The sequence below is a fragment of the Myotis brandtii genome, unplaced genomic scaffold, assembly GCF_000412655.1.
Source record: "Myotis brandtii unplaced genomic scaffold, ASM41265v1 scaffold134, whole genome shotgun sequence".
Lineage (NCBI taxonomy): Eukaryota > Metazoa > Chordata > Mammalia > Chiroptera > Vespertilionidae > Myotis > Myotis brandtii.
This window is the reverse complement of record NW_005354756.1, coordinates 2,374,138-2,388,288: the sequence shown is the minus strand read 5'-3', so window position 1 is coordinate 2,388,288 and position 14,151 is coordinate 2,374,138. Positions and strand designations below refer to the sequence as shown.

The following is a 14,151-nucleotide window of genomic DNA, read 5'->3' as shown; positions in this document are numbered from 1 at the left end:
TTATACCCTACTTTCCTCTGTACACACAGTCCTCATTTTGCCTGGTAAACCTAAGTCTATCCCAAGGACATATGAACCAGGCAATATTTCTTCGGAGAGATAACTTTCTCTTGGTTGCTAGTGGAGGATGCTCTCAGCATCATGTGTTTTCTAGGACTTCCCTCAAACTCCCCAGCCTCCTTCCTCCCTGACCTCAGTCTGTGAGGTGGGTTTTCCGCACTTCCTTGGATCCCACAGTGAGGTGATAATGGCAAGGTCTTCTGGCACTTTCCCAAAAGGGGATGGTCTGCTGAGAACTGTCCTTACTGCCCACCCAGGCTTTCAAACAGCCAGCAGAGGAGTCCAGAATTCACATTTCCTCACCTGGGAATCCTTTTAAGGAACTTTTACTACAATTTTCCTGCAAAAACTACATCCAGGTAGATGAAACAGCAAGCCTATCACATATTGGCATGGGGTTTACATATAGGGTGTCCCCCCATAAATGTATATACACTCTGAATAATTAATTGCAATGGGTTACATCTGAAAAGAAACATCAATTGAGCTATCAGAAAAAAGTATGTAAACATTTTTTGTGGATAACCTGTATAATCTGCATGTGTCTACTCAATTACGTATTCTTAGACTTCACTTATTGAGCTCTGATTATATGTCAAGTGTTGGTTTAGGGCTTTCACCTTCATAAGGTTAACACTAAAAAGTAAACTCTAAAAAGTTTTCAAAGTAAACTCTTGTTGCTGAATTGGACAATCTTAGACAGCAATATTAATCCTTCACATGGGTATGCCTTACAGTTTGTAAAGTGCTTCCATAGCGTGTCTATGCTGTAGGGTAGAGAAAGCAGGCATTATTCCCATTTTACAGATTAAAAATGGGGATCAGTGAAGTGATTTACCCAAAGTCATAAAGCCAGTCATTGAAATGGCCTACACCCAACTTTGCTAACCGCTAGTCCAGTCCTCTTTCCTGACATTTTAATCTGTTCTCATTTTAACCTTTCTGCTGCTCCTAGTCTTCATGTTCTTCTCCAAGACACACATTACATAGAGAAAATGGGGATTGAAAGGAGTTCTCTGGATTGTGAAGGCAATAATAGGGGGTGATAGCAAAGGATAAGTACAGCTTGCTCCCTACAAACCCCAAGATTGGTGTTTGAGTTCCTTGTAACACCAGTTACAACTGCATGGTTGGAACACCCCAGGCTCCCCATGGAACTACCTTATGATTTCTGTAGAATGGGTCCAAGTCTTCCAGGGGCTTTGCTATCAGCTCACGGGGAATGTCACCATAGAGCTTGGGCAACTTCCTGGAGGCCTTTAGGTCAAGCTGAGGTCGAGGTTGGGGTTCTGCCACTGTCTTGTCTTTGAGCTTCTTTTTTTCCTTTTGGATGGCAATCCGCTTCTCAATTGCAGCCAGAGAATCAGAAGTGAAGGGGCGGAAGTTCCGCGCATCTGGGAAAATTACTGGGTGGCACCAGTCATCCATCTTCATCCTTGAGACAACGACAAGTAGATCCTCAGAGAGCTCTGGGAGGTAGAGATCATACAGCCTGCCCTGGGATTCCTCTCTCCAAGAACAATATCAATGGGTCTAGAAGAGTTGAAACAGAGGTGAGGGGCCTTGGGAGCTTATTGGTGTGGGACAGGTCAGAAGAAGTGACCACCACTGTGAATAAAGTAGGAACTTTGGGCACAGGCATGACCAAAGGAGGGAAATATTCCTGGAGAGTCTATGGATAAGTGGGAGGTTGAATTCGGAACAAGAGGCAGAATAAGCCCAGTCTCTAAAATTCAGACCAAGCATAGAGTACTAAGATAATAAGACCCAACCAGCGGAACTATTGAAGTGAGGCCTGAAGATGGCAGACAAGTGGCCATCGTGTAAACGGGAGAGGAAGGAATAAGGAATCAAGTGGCTCGTAGCTGTGGGTTGCAAAATCAAAACTAATTACATGTGTGTTTTCTCATATCTGATCAGCATGGAACACGGGCATGAACATTTATACTAACATCTATGATCCTATGCCAGCTCCTTTACTTCTGAAACCCAGATCTGGCAGAAACAAGACCCCAAGAAATCAAGATTTGTCAAACAAATAGGGTCACTCTACCATGTGATGATAGCTTTCCCAAATAGCCCTATACCTGATAGCCCCTTCTACAAGGACTTTCTCTTCAGCCCCAATCTTAAAACTAGATTCTGAGAAAAAGCAATAGTGTTCAGGTTGAATGCCTTTATTCCCCATGCCAACCATTCTCTCCTTTGTTATTTTACTGAATGCCAACCTAGGATTGACTCCCAAACTACTCTCAGGAATTCTGAAGGGGAATTCAAAATAATTCAACAACCATTGTGCTCAATGTCTGTTCTAGGCATAGTGCTAGGCACCAATGGTGAAGAAAACCACAGTCCCTCCTCCTGGTCCTACAGTCATGCCATCCTAGTGCAAGGGAGAAGACAGATAAAGACAGGAAGTTACAACAGAGTAAGACAAATGCTACTATAGTGAGAAGTAGAGGGTAATACGTCTGCATAGGGTAGGCATCTAGCTTTGGGGCATCAGGGATGGCCTACCAGAGCTTTAACGTCTCAGTTAAATACTGAAGGAGATATAAGACTTAGACCAAAAAAGGGGGGGGGCCTAAGAGTTTTGCAGGAGGAGCAAATAGCATGTACAGGGACCCCTGGGTGAAAAAGAATACAGTGTCCATCAACAAGTTCTTTTTGCCAGAAAAGGAGAGTTTGTGGAGTGGCATGGCCAGAAAAGGCTCTAGTCAGCATTGCGAGAGCACGGGGGCCCCTATAATCCTTAGTAAAGATCATGGACTTCATCCTAATGGAGAGTTGCTAAAGGGTGGGTTGTTATTATTATTATTGTTGTTATTGTTATTATTAAAGAGGAGTATCACTATCAAGTTTTTTTAATATCCCTCTAACTGGTAAGAATAAATAGGGCTTAGGATGAGGAGAAGGAGGGAGGCTAGAATCGGAAAAATCAGCTTGAAAACTATTACAATAAATCACAATCACAGACGATGACCTAATAGAGTGGATGGACTTGACAATCACTTAAGAAATAGCCTTGATAAGTAATTAATGGGAAGGGAAGGATTTGAGGACAGTAAGGAACTAAGGTTCTTGGCTTGGGCAGCTGGGTCAAAGAGTGGTGCTATTCACTCTGATAGAGAGACTAGGGAAGGAGAAAGCTTTGGAGGAATGGATTCAATTTAAAACACATGGAATTGAAGCTGCTTGTGGGACCTGCAAGTGGAGAGATCAAGGAATGCAAGTATAAGTCTATGGCATAAAATTATGCAGGGAATTGAGTGTGAAACCAAATTTAAAATATAAATAACAAGAACTGGAAGAATCATGAGAACAGCAAAAGGATTGCTGTCAGTAAGATAAATTCCTCATCTCACACAGGGACAATTCAATAACTCCTAACTAAACTTTATAAATCAAGAAACAGAAGTTAAGAGAATTATTTATTAACAAAACAATGACTAGAAGACTGAAAAACTGAAAGAGTTGAAAGTGGGCGTATATAGTTGAAGGTTGAGACATTTTATTTTTCATGTAATATCCTTCCAAACATACTTTCCTCCTGAGCTATTTGATTTTGTGCATGTACATGTTACTTTTATAGGACTGTAAAAGGAATGTAAAAATCCTTTGAGGGCTCAAAACATCCTCTGATTCAAAACAGAGTCGAAATACCAGGTATAGTGACATGCTCAAAATCTCCTTGAGTTGTAAAGGAAGCAAGCATAATCTCAACTTGCCATCCTAAAACATGTGAATTGTGATTTGACATGGAAAATCACAGGAACTGGAAGGGCAAGAGAAGGCTCTGTGAGACCGCCATGACATGGGAGTTGCCTGTCAGTGAGGGCTCTTCTCATACTCCTCTGAGGACTGGCCCAGCCAGCTCATAGACCTGCTCTCCCTGAATAGACAGAAAACAAACACCTAGGAAAGAGGACCAAGGCCTCACTTCCCTAAGCAGAGTTCCTAAATTCCTCAGGAATTCACTTGCAGTTAAGACTAGGTAGCTTCAGGCCTTACTTCAAATCTATAAGCTTTATAGAGATACTAGAGGCCTGGTGCATGAAATTCATGCATGGGTGGGGTCCCTAGGCCTGGCCGGTGATCAGGGCTGATCGGTTCCCCATCTACCCACCACCCCACCCCACCCCCTCCTCCTTCCCTTGCTACCAGCATCTGCAGCCTCCCACCCCTTGTTCCCCATCCCAGCCTAGGGTCCACCCCAATTGGGTGATCAGGACCTGCTGGCTGGGGGGAGGAGCCAACCGCCACCAGGGCAGGTGGGTGGTGGGCTGATTGGGATCTGCCAGCACAGGAGAGGGGGGGTAGGGTCTGAGGGAGAGACCAGGGAGTTGGCCACCGGCCCCAAAGAGGGACCCCCCCTGGGAAACTGCTGCCACCCACCCCTGGTTCCCCATCCCAGCCTTGACACTGGGGCCTGTGGGCTGGGGGAAGCTCCTGTTTTGAGCATCTGCCGCCTGGTGGTCAGTGCACATCATAGCGACCTGTTGTTCTGTCATAACAGTCGTTTAGGCTTTTATATATACTAGTATAGATATAGACCTTAACTCCAATTGTTCATTCATTCCTGTGCTAGATACTGGGTTTTCGAAGTGATATAAAACACCATCCCCAGCCCTCAGGGTCTTGTAGTGGTGTGGGGGGGGGCAGGGGGCCGGGGGTCAGGTAAGTCAAGGATGGAGAATAAACCACACGATGAGTGTGGGTGCACTAGGGGGAAGCATTGGATACTGTGGGGGTCCAAAAGAGGCACAGTTATGAAGAATCCAAAGTCACTGAGCTGGGAGGAAAAAGGGAAGTGTATGCAGGTGTGAAAGCACTGAGCATAGCAAAGGGTTTTTGTTTCTTACTCATGACTTTTCCTGCAATTATAAAAGTGGCATAACCTTGTGTGCTGGACATTGTCAGTTTGCCCTCCAGACCTCTCCCCATCCTTCTCCACCCTGCTCAGTGCCCATGAAGCTGATACATATGGAACTCTCTTCAGGGTCCCTTGAACTTTGGCTTCTGGTTGGGTTTGGCCAATGGGAGGCACCGCGAGGGACCAGAGAATGGTGGAGAGTGGGGTCAGGCTTTTCCTCCCCAACTCTCTCCCTGGCAGTGGCCATGGGCCATAGTGGCTGTCAGATGGCCCACCCACGCAGCTCTCTCCCAGGTTCCATAGCACCTCCTTCCCCTTGCCCTGCAAATGTGGGGTGTAGTGGCACCCACTATCAACACATTTGAGAACTGCACCCTCAATGATTCTGTTACTGAGCTCTGCCCATACCTTTGTAAAATGTCCCTTTAATAAAACATCCTCGAAATGCCCAGTTTGAATGTGCCATCTGTTTCCTGCCAGGGCCCTGGCTAATAGAGTCACCCATTAAATAAAATTTAGAAAACAAGAAAAGGAAATGATTACCCACACACCAAAGCCATCCACCATACGCAAGTTTTGACATTTTGGAATATTTTTTTCCATAGTCTTATTGTGTATAATTTGCATAGCTATCATTGTAATACATATGCAATTTTACATCATGAACTTTTCAATCAATGCTTTATCACAAACATTTTTACTATAATAGGAATCATCTAATGGCATCAACCCTATTCCAGGTAAAATTTAATTCTCAGGACAATCTCATGAGATAAAAATTATCCTTAAGGTATTTCTGAAAGGAAACCTTCATCTGGAATTAGGGTGAATTATTTGTGACCTTCTCTTAAGAGGCAGAGATTTTAACCTTATATCTTCCTGACTAGAGTTTCTCTCTAGGTTTCTCTCTTGGTAAGGAGCCAAACTGGTTAACCTGACATTCACACTTACACCAACCAGTAAGCGAAGTCACTGAGGAAGTCATCAAAGGTTTGCAACTGCATGCCCAGAACATTCCAATATGGACCTGGTCCACACAACTCAAAATGCCAAAGGTCTACCTTGAGGTTCATACAGCTATAAGCTATAGGCTAAGCCCTGTGTCAATGCTTTAAATGAATTAAGAATTTCCCTCTCATAATTTCCCAAGAAATGTACAAAGTGGATATTATACCATCCACATTTACAGAAGAAAACATTGGAGTTTAGAGAAAATGAGATACTTGCCTGTGATCACATACGTAAGTGCTGGGGCATTCCTGCAACCCACCTACCTGCCTAGTTCTTCAGACTCAAAGCTAAGACATCCCAAGGAGGTGAGAGAAGGGAATCAGGAGAAGAAAGACACATAGCTTCCAGCTGGGCTGGGTCTACAGCATCCTCACTGTGTGTGACATGCTTCCCAGGACATCAGCCTCACTGCCACCTCCCCAATCACATCTCACTCCCAGAGGCATTCCACTGGCCCCACCATGAGACCCTCCCTCCCAACCAAGCAGATAGCCCAATGATAAATGTACCCTGTAAGATGCCCCCTTGTTTGTTTTGGGTGGTGGTCTGAACAGCAAGTTCTTAACTTTGGTGACCATGTTCATTAAAGTGGGTTACAAAAAACAATATCCCCTTCCTCTTGCTTAGATCCCATAAGAAAAGCAGAAAGCAAAGGAACGGGAACAGACTGTAGCACAACTGATCTCAATCTAAAACGAATCCCAAGATTAGTGTGCTAGCTCTTCAGAGAAAAGAAAAAGTATACATTAATTTCTGATTAAGTTACCTGGCCACAGGAATTCAGAAAATATCTGGACGATTTGTACTACGGCCTGACGGAGACAAGGCTTGAGCACCGATTTACTAGCAAAGTCCAATTCCTAACACCAAGTCCATGTGGTGAGCCCCCTCCTGGCACCATGCCCCTCTCAGAGCATCTGAAAGGAGCACTACCTGATGGACCCCACCACTGAGTCACCTGGTCTCTGCCTCTGATTGAGCAGGAAATGGTTACAGAGACCTATAGTCCAACCTGATGGGAAAACACACACACACACACACACACACACACACACACACACACACACGGCAGGTTCCATAGTGGCAAGTCCAGACTTGAAAGGACAGAGGATAGGGTTGTCCCCATCTCAGACTTACCTGCCTTCTGGTGAGGTGGCTCCAGACAGCAGCCCCAGTGGCCCCTCTCAAAGCTCTCTCCTCGGAGCAAGTCTCTCTCTGTGTCTGAGCTCCTGCTCCCAGCAGTCAGAGCCCTTCTGGGAGGAGCGGCTCAGAAGCTGGGTGGAGAGCATGGAGGAAGGCAAATGGGAAGAGAGCCAAAATGATTTTAAAGAATCGTGTAGGAAACCCTGTAACCGGAGAAGTGACTGAGATGGTACTTACATTTATACTTTGGAAGCATCTGCCTTTAATCAGTGCTTAATCTAACTCTGCAGAAAGCATCATTAATAAAGAAACAGCTTCTTGTTTTTTCCTTTGGCCCCATCCAAGTGGGTGAGAGAATACAGAAAGGTCTATGAAAGCCACGCTGTGTTCCTGAATCCAGACTATCCTGCAGGCCACCTAACCGGGGGACTCGAGGGTCTCGCCCCCCAGGACCTCCTGAGGCTCATCGTGTGAGACTGTTTACAAGGCACCCAATCCACTCCTCCTCCTTCCTTTTCTCTTGTGCCATCAACACTAGGGGTTCAGACCCAGGAAAATGTGTGCTTGTTATGTGGTTGTCACAAGGGACGCCAAGAAGACCCCTTGGCCTCAAAGCATCTCCACAATCCATCTGTCATCAAACTCAAACTCCCCCACATAAACTTCTGTTTTGTTAATTCTGGGGGAAAATTTAAATCTCTTTGGGAGGTGTCACACCATAAGCCATCTCCACAATCCATCTGTCATCAAACTCAAACTCCCCACATAAACTTCTGTTTTGTTAATTCTGGGGGGGAATTTAAATCTCTTTGGGAGGTGTCACACCATAAGCTATTTTCAGCCATCGTCACCTTCCAGAGGCTAGCTGACAGCTGTGATAAAGGATACAAGATGGGTGTTTACAAAGAAGAAGGAGGTAGGAAGTAGGTGTTTAAAGGAGTGCTGGATTGGCATCACAGGCAGATTTCAGTCCTGTCAGAAAGGACACTAAATACTAGTCCCAGAAAACCTGGCAGGAGTCACAACTCCATCACTACAAGCTGTGTGATAGTGAGTGGATCACTCAATATCACTGAACCTTAATTTTCTCCCTATAAAATGGGATAATTCTTTCAAATATCCTTAGTCTTAAGAAGGAAATGTAACAATAGCTATAAAAGCACTCTGCACACATTAGATGTAAGTATCTGTTAATTTTTAAGAAGAAAAAGACCTGGCTGCTTCTCTCCCTCTGCTGACTCAACACCTAGATCCCGCAGAGAGGAACTGAAATCAGACATGGGACTAGTACCAGCCTGGCGCACTGCAGACATGACCTGACTTTTTGAAGCCATGGTCAGAAATCGAAGCCCTTGTCTAATATCAGGGTGACTCTCAGAATAAGAGAAGACCAACGAATAGGAGAAGCACTTGGAGTTAATAAGCATTTTTTACATGAATAAAAAAGTATGCATTTGAAGAGGTAAAGGAGACCTCTAAACCCAATATCTTAAAAGGCCCTGGTCTTCTCAAATATAAACTCTTTGCAAACATTATTTTTCCTAAGCTATTTAGTCATATTCAGACTTCGAACTCTGAAGTTTCAGAAAATCTTTCTACATCCATCTTCAAGGTAAATGCAAATGATTCCAAATGGAAGAACTTAAGTGTCAAAGAGTAATACACAAACAGACCACCCAAGCAGTATGGGGTTTGCATTGGGACATTCCCAGATTCACCTCTCCGTGCATTTGACAGACAGAGCAGAACACCTGAGTCCTCATAATAAGAGAATACTAACATCAGAGCATGGTCAGGATGCCCCCACTCTTGCATCCCTGGAGCCATACAGCATCGTCACCACTCTTGGTTGCTAGCGGGCAGCAAGCCCTGCCAGTTTCAGTCCTGCCATCTGACAAGCTGACCAGCTTCGCCATCAGTGGCCAAGTATGGTGCATCAAAAGCCACATCTCCCATCTGTTTATGTAGCAAAGATAACATTGAACCTCCACAATTGCAGAGCACCTGGAAATACCAAACAAAGACCTGAACCCTTAAGGAGCATGCAGCCCATTGATGATAAAGGTGTACAAAGAACTATAAAACAAGAAAGAGAGTATCAAAAAGCTGCAAGCAAGAATCAAACAGAACCTCCACAGCACACAGAACAGGGAGCGACTCATTCTGGAAAGATTTCCAAGAGGAGATGGGATTTGGACTGAGGCTCAGAGGATGAGTAAGAATTCAATATGCAAATAAAGTAGAGATGGAAAAGTATGAACAAGGACACACAAGCATGTGTAGAAAATGTCAAGTGGTTCCATGAGGATGGAATATTGGCAAAAGGAGGAGCCTAGAAGAAGAGGATGAAGGGATGCTCTGCATGGCCTTGCATACCACTTGAATACCACTAAGGAGTTTGAACTTGAACTTGTATTGAGTAACAGGCATGGAAACTGGCACTGTCTTAAGCTTTTAATTTATATTTATGTGTAACTACCAAGTCTTCTGTTTCCCTGTGTATCACTGCTGATATCTAATTGACAATTAGACATCCACATAAACAAACAGATGTTATTGTGTAATGCTGAGGTTGTGATGTATGTCACAGCAGCTGTGCACAGCCAAACTAAACAGAACATCTTGTGGCAGAACTAGCTGGGACTGATTTTGGGGACACAGCTCTGAGGAGGTACAGAATCCATTTCCTAGGAATCATTTGCCTTCCAAGTTGTAAGGGAGATTCCTTGGTAGATCCTTATGGAGACAAGCTCATTGAGGACATAGTTTCATGATCTTGTTCACTACTATGGCCCCATTATAACAATACATATCATTTAATAGGTGTTTAGTAATTATTTGTGAATGAATAAAAGAACTGCTAACCTCCTCACAGTCCTTTCTGAAACCCAGCCCTGGCTCCTCATTTCTGTACCAGGTATGTCTAGTTCTGGGAAGGAAGCCCTAGCAGGTCCCCCTTTGTGAGATCTTGTTCTTTACTCCCATTCTTCATTTCAAGTCAATCTGACCTAGTACAAGCCCTTCTCATCTCTCACCTAGACTGTCACAATGGCCTTCTTAATGGACAGCCTGCCCCGGCCCCTCCCTGGTAGATTGTCCCACATATTGACCACTCCTGCCCCAGCCATATCTAGCTCTTCTCTGTGCCCTGCCCTGCCTAAGCCCTGCGCCCACTCTGAGTATTGCTAAAGTGCCCTCCTCTTGCTCTTTTTAAAAAATATATTTTTTATTATTGATAGTACTAGAGGCCCAGTGCACAGATTTGTGCACACTGAAAGGAAATTAATTAGAAGAAATATTTTAAAGGCCGAGGAGGGACCATAGGAGGTTGGCTCCAGGGCGTGTCTGGCCCATCTTTCCCAGTCCCAATCAGGGCCAATGGGGGCTGTCTCGCCCAGTCCCGACTGGCCAGGGCAATCAGGGTCGGGTGTCTGGCAGGGGAGGGACCGCCAGAGGGCTCCAGGGCATGTCCAGCCCGACTTGCCCAGTCCTGATCGGCCAGACCCCAGCAGCAAGTTAACCTACCAGTTGGAGCGTCTGCCCCTGGTGGGCAGTGCACGTCATAGCGACTGGGCAAACAAACGGTCAGACACTTAGCATATTAGGCTTTTATATAGAGAGATTATAGATATCTCTCCCTCCTCTTGCTCTTTTTCTCACTTTCCCAATCTCTCAATCCCTCAATTCCTGCTGTTTCTATAAAGCCTTTCCCAACTATGTCATCCTTGTACTAGTACATGTGAGCTCCCTCTACATGAGTAATCATCAATATTCCAATAGCAGATTGTGGCATATACTTTTATGATCAGCTCCACACCATTTTGTGTTTTTATTTGGGTTTCTCCAAAAGCATTACTGGTAGACAAGCACTTTGATGCAGGAGTTTATTTGGGAGTGATCCCAGGAAACAGGAGTAAGGGAGAAAGAAATGGGAGTCTAAGAAGGAGGAGAAGCCACGAAAGGGTGTGCACTTGAAATTATTACTGCTATTGCCAATTGGAGCTCAGCCTCTTTGGGGAGACTCTGAGGAACCATGTAGAATGAATGCACTTGAGAATTAGGAGGCTGGGCATTTATCCTCTGGCTTACATCCTCTATCAGCTGAGGGTTGTCCACAGGGACATTAGCAGCCTCCAAGATGGCCCAATGACCCTTATCTCTGATATTAGCATGCAAATACAGTGGTTGAGAGTAGCCATTTTGAGACTACATCGTCTCATCCCAAATTGAACAGGTGTAACCAACATGACATTGCAGAAGTGACAATGTGCAATTTCTGAGGCTCAGTCAAAAAAGGTAAGGTGGCTTCTTTCTTGCTCTTTTGAACAGCCACCATGCTGTGAAAATACTCAATCAGCCATATGGAGACTTCATGTGGAGAAGCAATGAGACTTCTTGCAATAGCCAGAATCAATTGATCAGCCATAAGTCATCTTGAAAGCAGATCCTCCAAATATCAGTTAGGCAATCATTTCCCTTCAACCTCCAAATCTCTGGGCTATGCTTGCTCATGGGCTGAGAGAGCTCTGAGGGCTTTGGAGAAAGCACTGAGACAGAAAAGCCAAGAGAAGCAAGACAGCCCCTCAAGGTGGGATGCTGTTAGCATGCAGGAACTGTCCACCATAGCTTTAGCTGAAATCAGGGTTCGGCTGAGGGAATGTGACAGGGATACCAAAAGTATCTACTATACTTGGAAACTTCCTAATAGATAGCTCCTGTGTATTCTCTATTCTGTCCAAAGAGTTTACCAAAGGGCTTCACATACATGTAGGTACTAAGCAAATGCTTCAATGCCCAGCTCATGAGGTCTCCTGCAACCCAACAGTGAAAACTGCTCCATTCTCTAACATCCACATTTCCTTACTTGTACCTATATTTAACATTTAGTTCACTTAGCTTCTACTTTCTGATATGTATTATTAAGGATTATTTTGGCTGCAAGTAATCAAAATCCTAACCTTAGCACACAGTATTTGCAAATAAAAGAGACTTTATTAGCAGGAAACAGGATTCATACAGAATCCAAGGAAAAAGAGGCTGTAGACCCTCATGGACTAGAACCAAAGACTGAATACGGGTAGGAACCTCATAAACTTCTATCCCTACTCGGGTTTTTTGTTGTTGTTGTGTTGGGAGTTCTTTGCTGTTGCTATTCCCTAGCCTCTTTGCTCTCTTGTCTTACTGTATACTGGCTTCCTCTTGGCCGCTTTGACCTGACCGAAAATGGCCACTCTCAACCACTGTATTTACATGCTGATCCCTTTCATTCTCAGACAAAATTTCTGGAGAAAGGGCTGAACCAATCAATGGATTCACGCAGCTCCCACTGCCAGCCTGGTGATGGATTCGGGAGGAAGAATTCCTAAAGAACTCCGGAATGGGGATAGCACCAACATCACATTATTTTCAAAATAAATGAGGCAATATGTCTGAACGTCCCTCTGAATACTCTTAGATGTTATTCAAAGGCACAACTTTATTGTTATTTGGAAAACAGTACAGTATAGAAGGGAAAGACGAACACACACAGGACTTACAAATCAAAGACCTGACCTGGAATTCTACCTTGTTCTCTGAGCCTCAGTTTCTTAATCCATAAATGGCCCCGGTAACACTTACTGTACAAAATATTCACAAGATTTAGATGATCAAGGATAACACTTTGTAAAGTACAAGCTAAAATAAATGCAGATAGCTGTGGTGAGAGTTAACATTTACATATGGTCTCCCACTAGCAACCATGTCCCTACCCCACACAAGATACAAATACACACAATTCCAAATTCTTCATACCCACCATAGCCCCTACCGAGTTTAAGCTCCAACAAGAAGCAGCTACAGTGAACTACTGACTTGTCTGTGCAGGAGGGATGGGGAAAGGGATGGTGGGAAAGAGCAAGGCAGGCAGAGGCATGCTGCCAGCCTGAGGCTGGAGAGATGGCCAAGTCTATATGGAAGCTCAGCGAAGGGACTGGCTGGGAGTCAAAAAGGATATAATTAACTTAGGAATCACAATAAACTTGTAGCCACACTTAATAGGCTTCAAATATTTTCTCAATTTACTCTGGCTTCATTCTTCTCAGTTTGCCCTTGTTAAGGAGGAAGGAAAGGAAAAGGCAAGGAAAAGTCTTAAAGGGGAAGCACCAAGAAGCTTATAAGAGAGAGGAAAAGGTTTAGATTTTCAAGAAAAACTCAGTGTCCTGCTGTGACATCAGATAACTGTGCTGCTACTCCTCAGAGGACACATGGAGGAAGAGAGTTCCAACAGGAAGCAATGCGTCTGACCTGCCCATGAAGCTGCCTTTCCCAGCTCCCCTCTGTCCTCCGTCCCTGCCCTCCTCTTGCCCGTCCATTAGAGGCTGCAGGCAGCCAAGGGCTGTGTGGTTCAGTGTCCCCTGAAGATGAATGCCCCGTTGTTTGGCCATTTCAGCTTTTTTTTCCCTCTGCTTTTGCTGATTAGATAGAAAGCAGGTGTTTGTATTTTTGGAGCAAATGTAAATGCATCCAGAAATGAATTCACACTGTGCATAGAAGAGAGGCAATAGAGAAACCAAGATGGCGGCATAGGTAAACACCTGAAATTGCTGCTTCACACAACCACTTCAAAAATACAACTAAAAGACAAAACGGACATCATCCAGAACCACAGGAAGGCTGGCTGAGTGGAAATTTTACAACTAGAAGGAAAGAGAAAAACACACTGAGACTCAGAGGAGGTGCGGAAGTAAAGTGCAGAGGTACAGAGGCACGCGCGGAAAGGGCTGGCAACTGAGGATGCAGTTGTCTTTTTCAATCGGGAGGGAGACACAAGCTCCCAACGGTCCTGACTCCTGTTCTGGGTGAGTCTCTGGGGACCCAGACTCATACGGGGAGAAACTGGACTGTCTGGCAGCGGGTGGAACTGGAGGGCGGCTTTCTCTCAGAGGTGCTTGCAGCGATTACTGCGGGACACTGAGACCTGGGACCTCTTAGGGCAGGACTGAGGATCAGCCATAGCTGTTTGCTCCACCCTGTTGATTCCCTGAGACCCTGCCCCACCCAAGCTGTGCACAGAGGCTTTTGCA

General features: G+C 44.8%; 1 protein-coding gene across 1 annotated transcript in view; it reads right to left on the bottom strand.

Annotated features, from left to right (window-relative positions):
- The window catches only part of SCN11A (sodium channel, voltage gated, type XI alpha subunit), a 108,669-nt gene that overhangs the window by 62,835 nt on the left and 31,683 nt on the right, over window positions 1-14,151 (bottom strand). Inside the window, exon 5 of the mRNA XM_014534922.1 lies at window positions 1,222-1,495. Coding sequence (XP_014390408.1) covers window positions 1,222-1,495 — 274 coding nt within the window. The remainder of the gene's footprint in view (window positions 1-1,221; window positions 1,496-14,151) is intronic.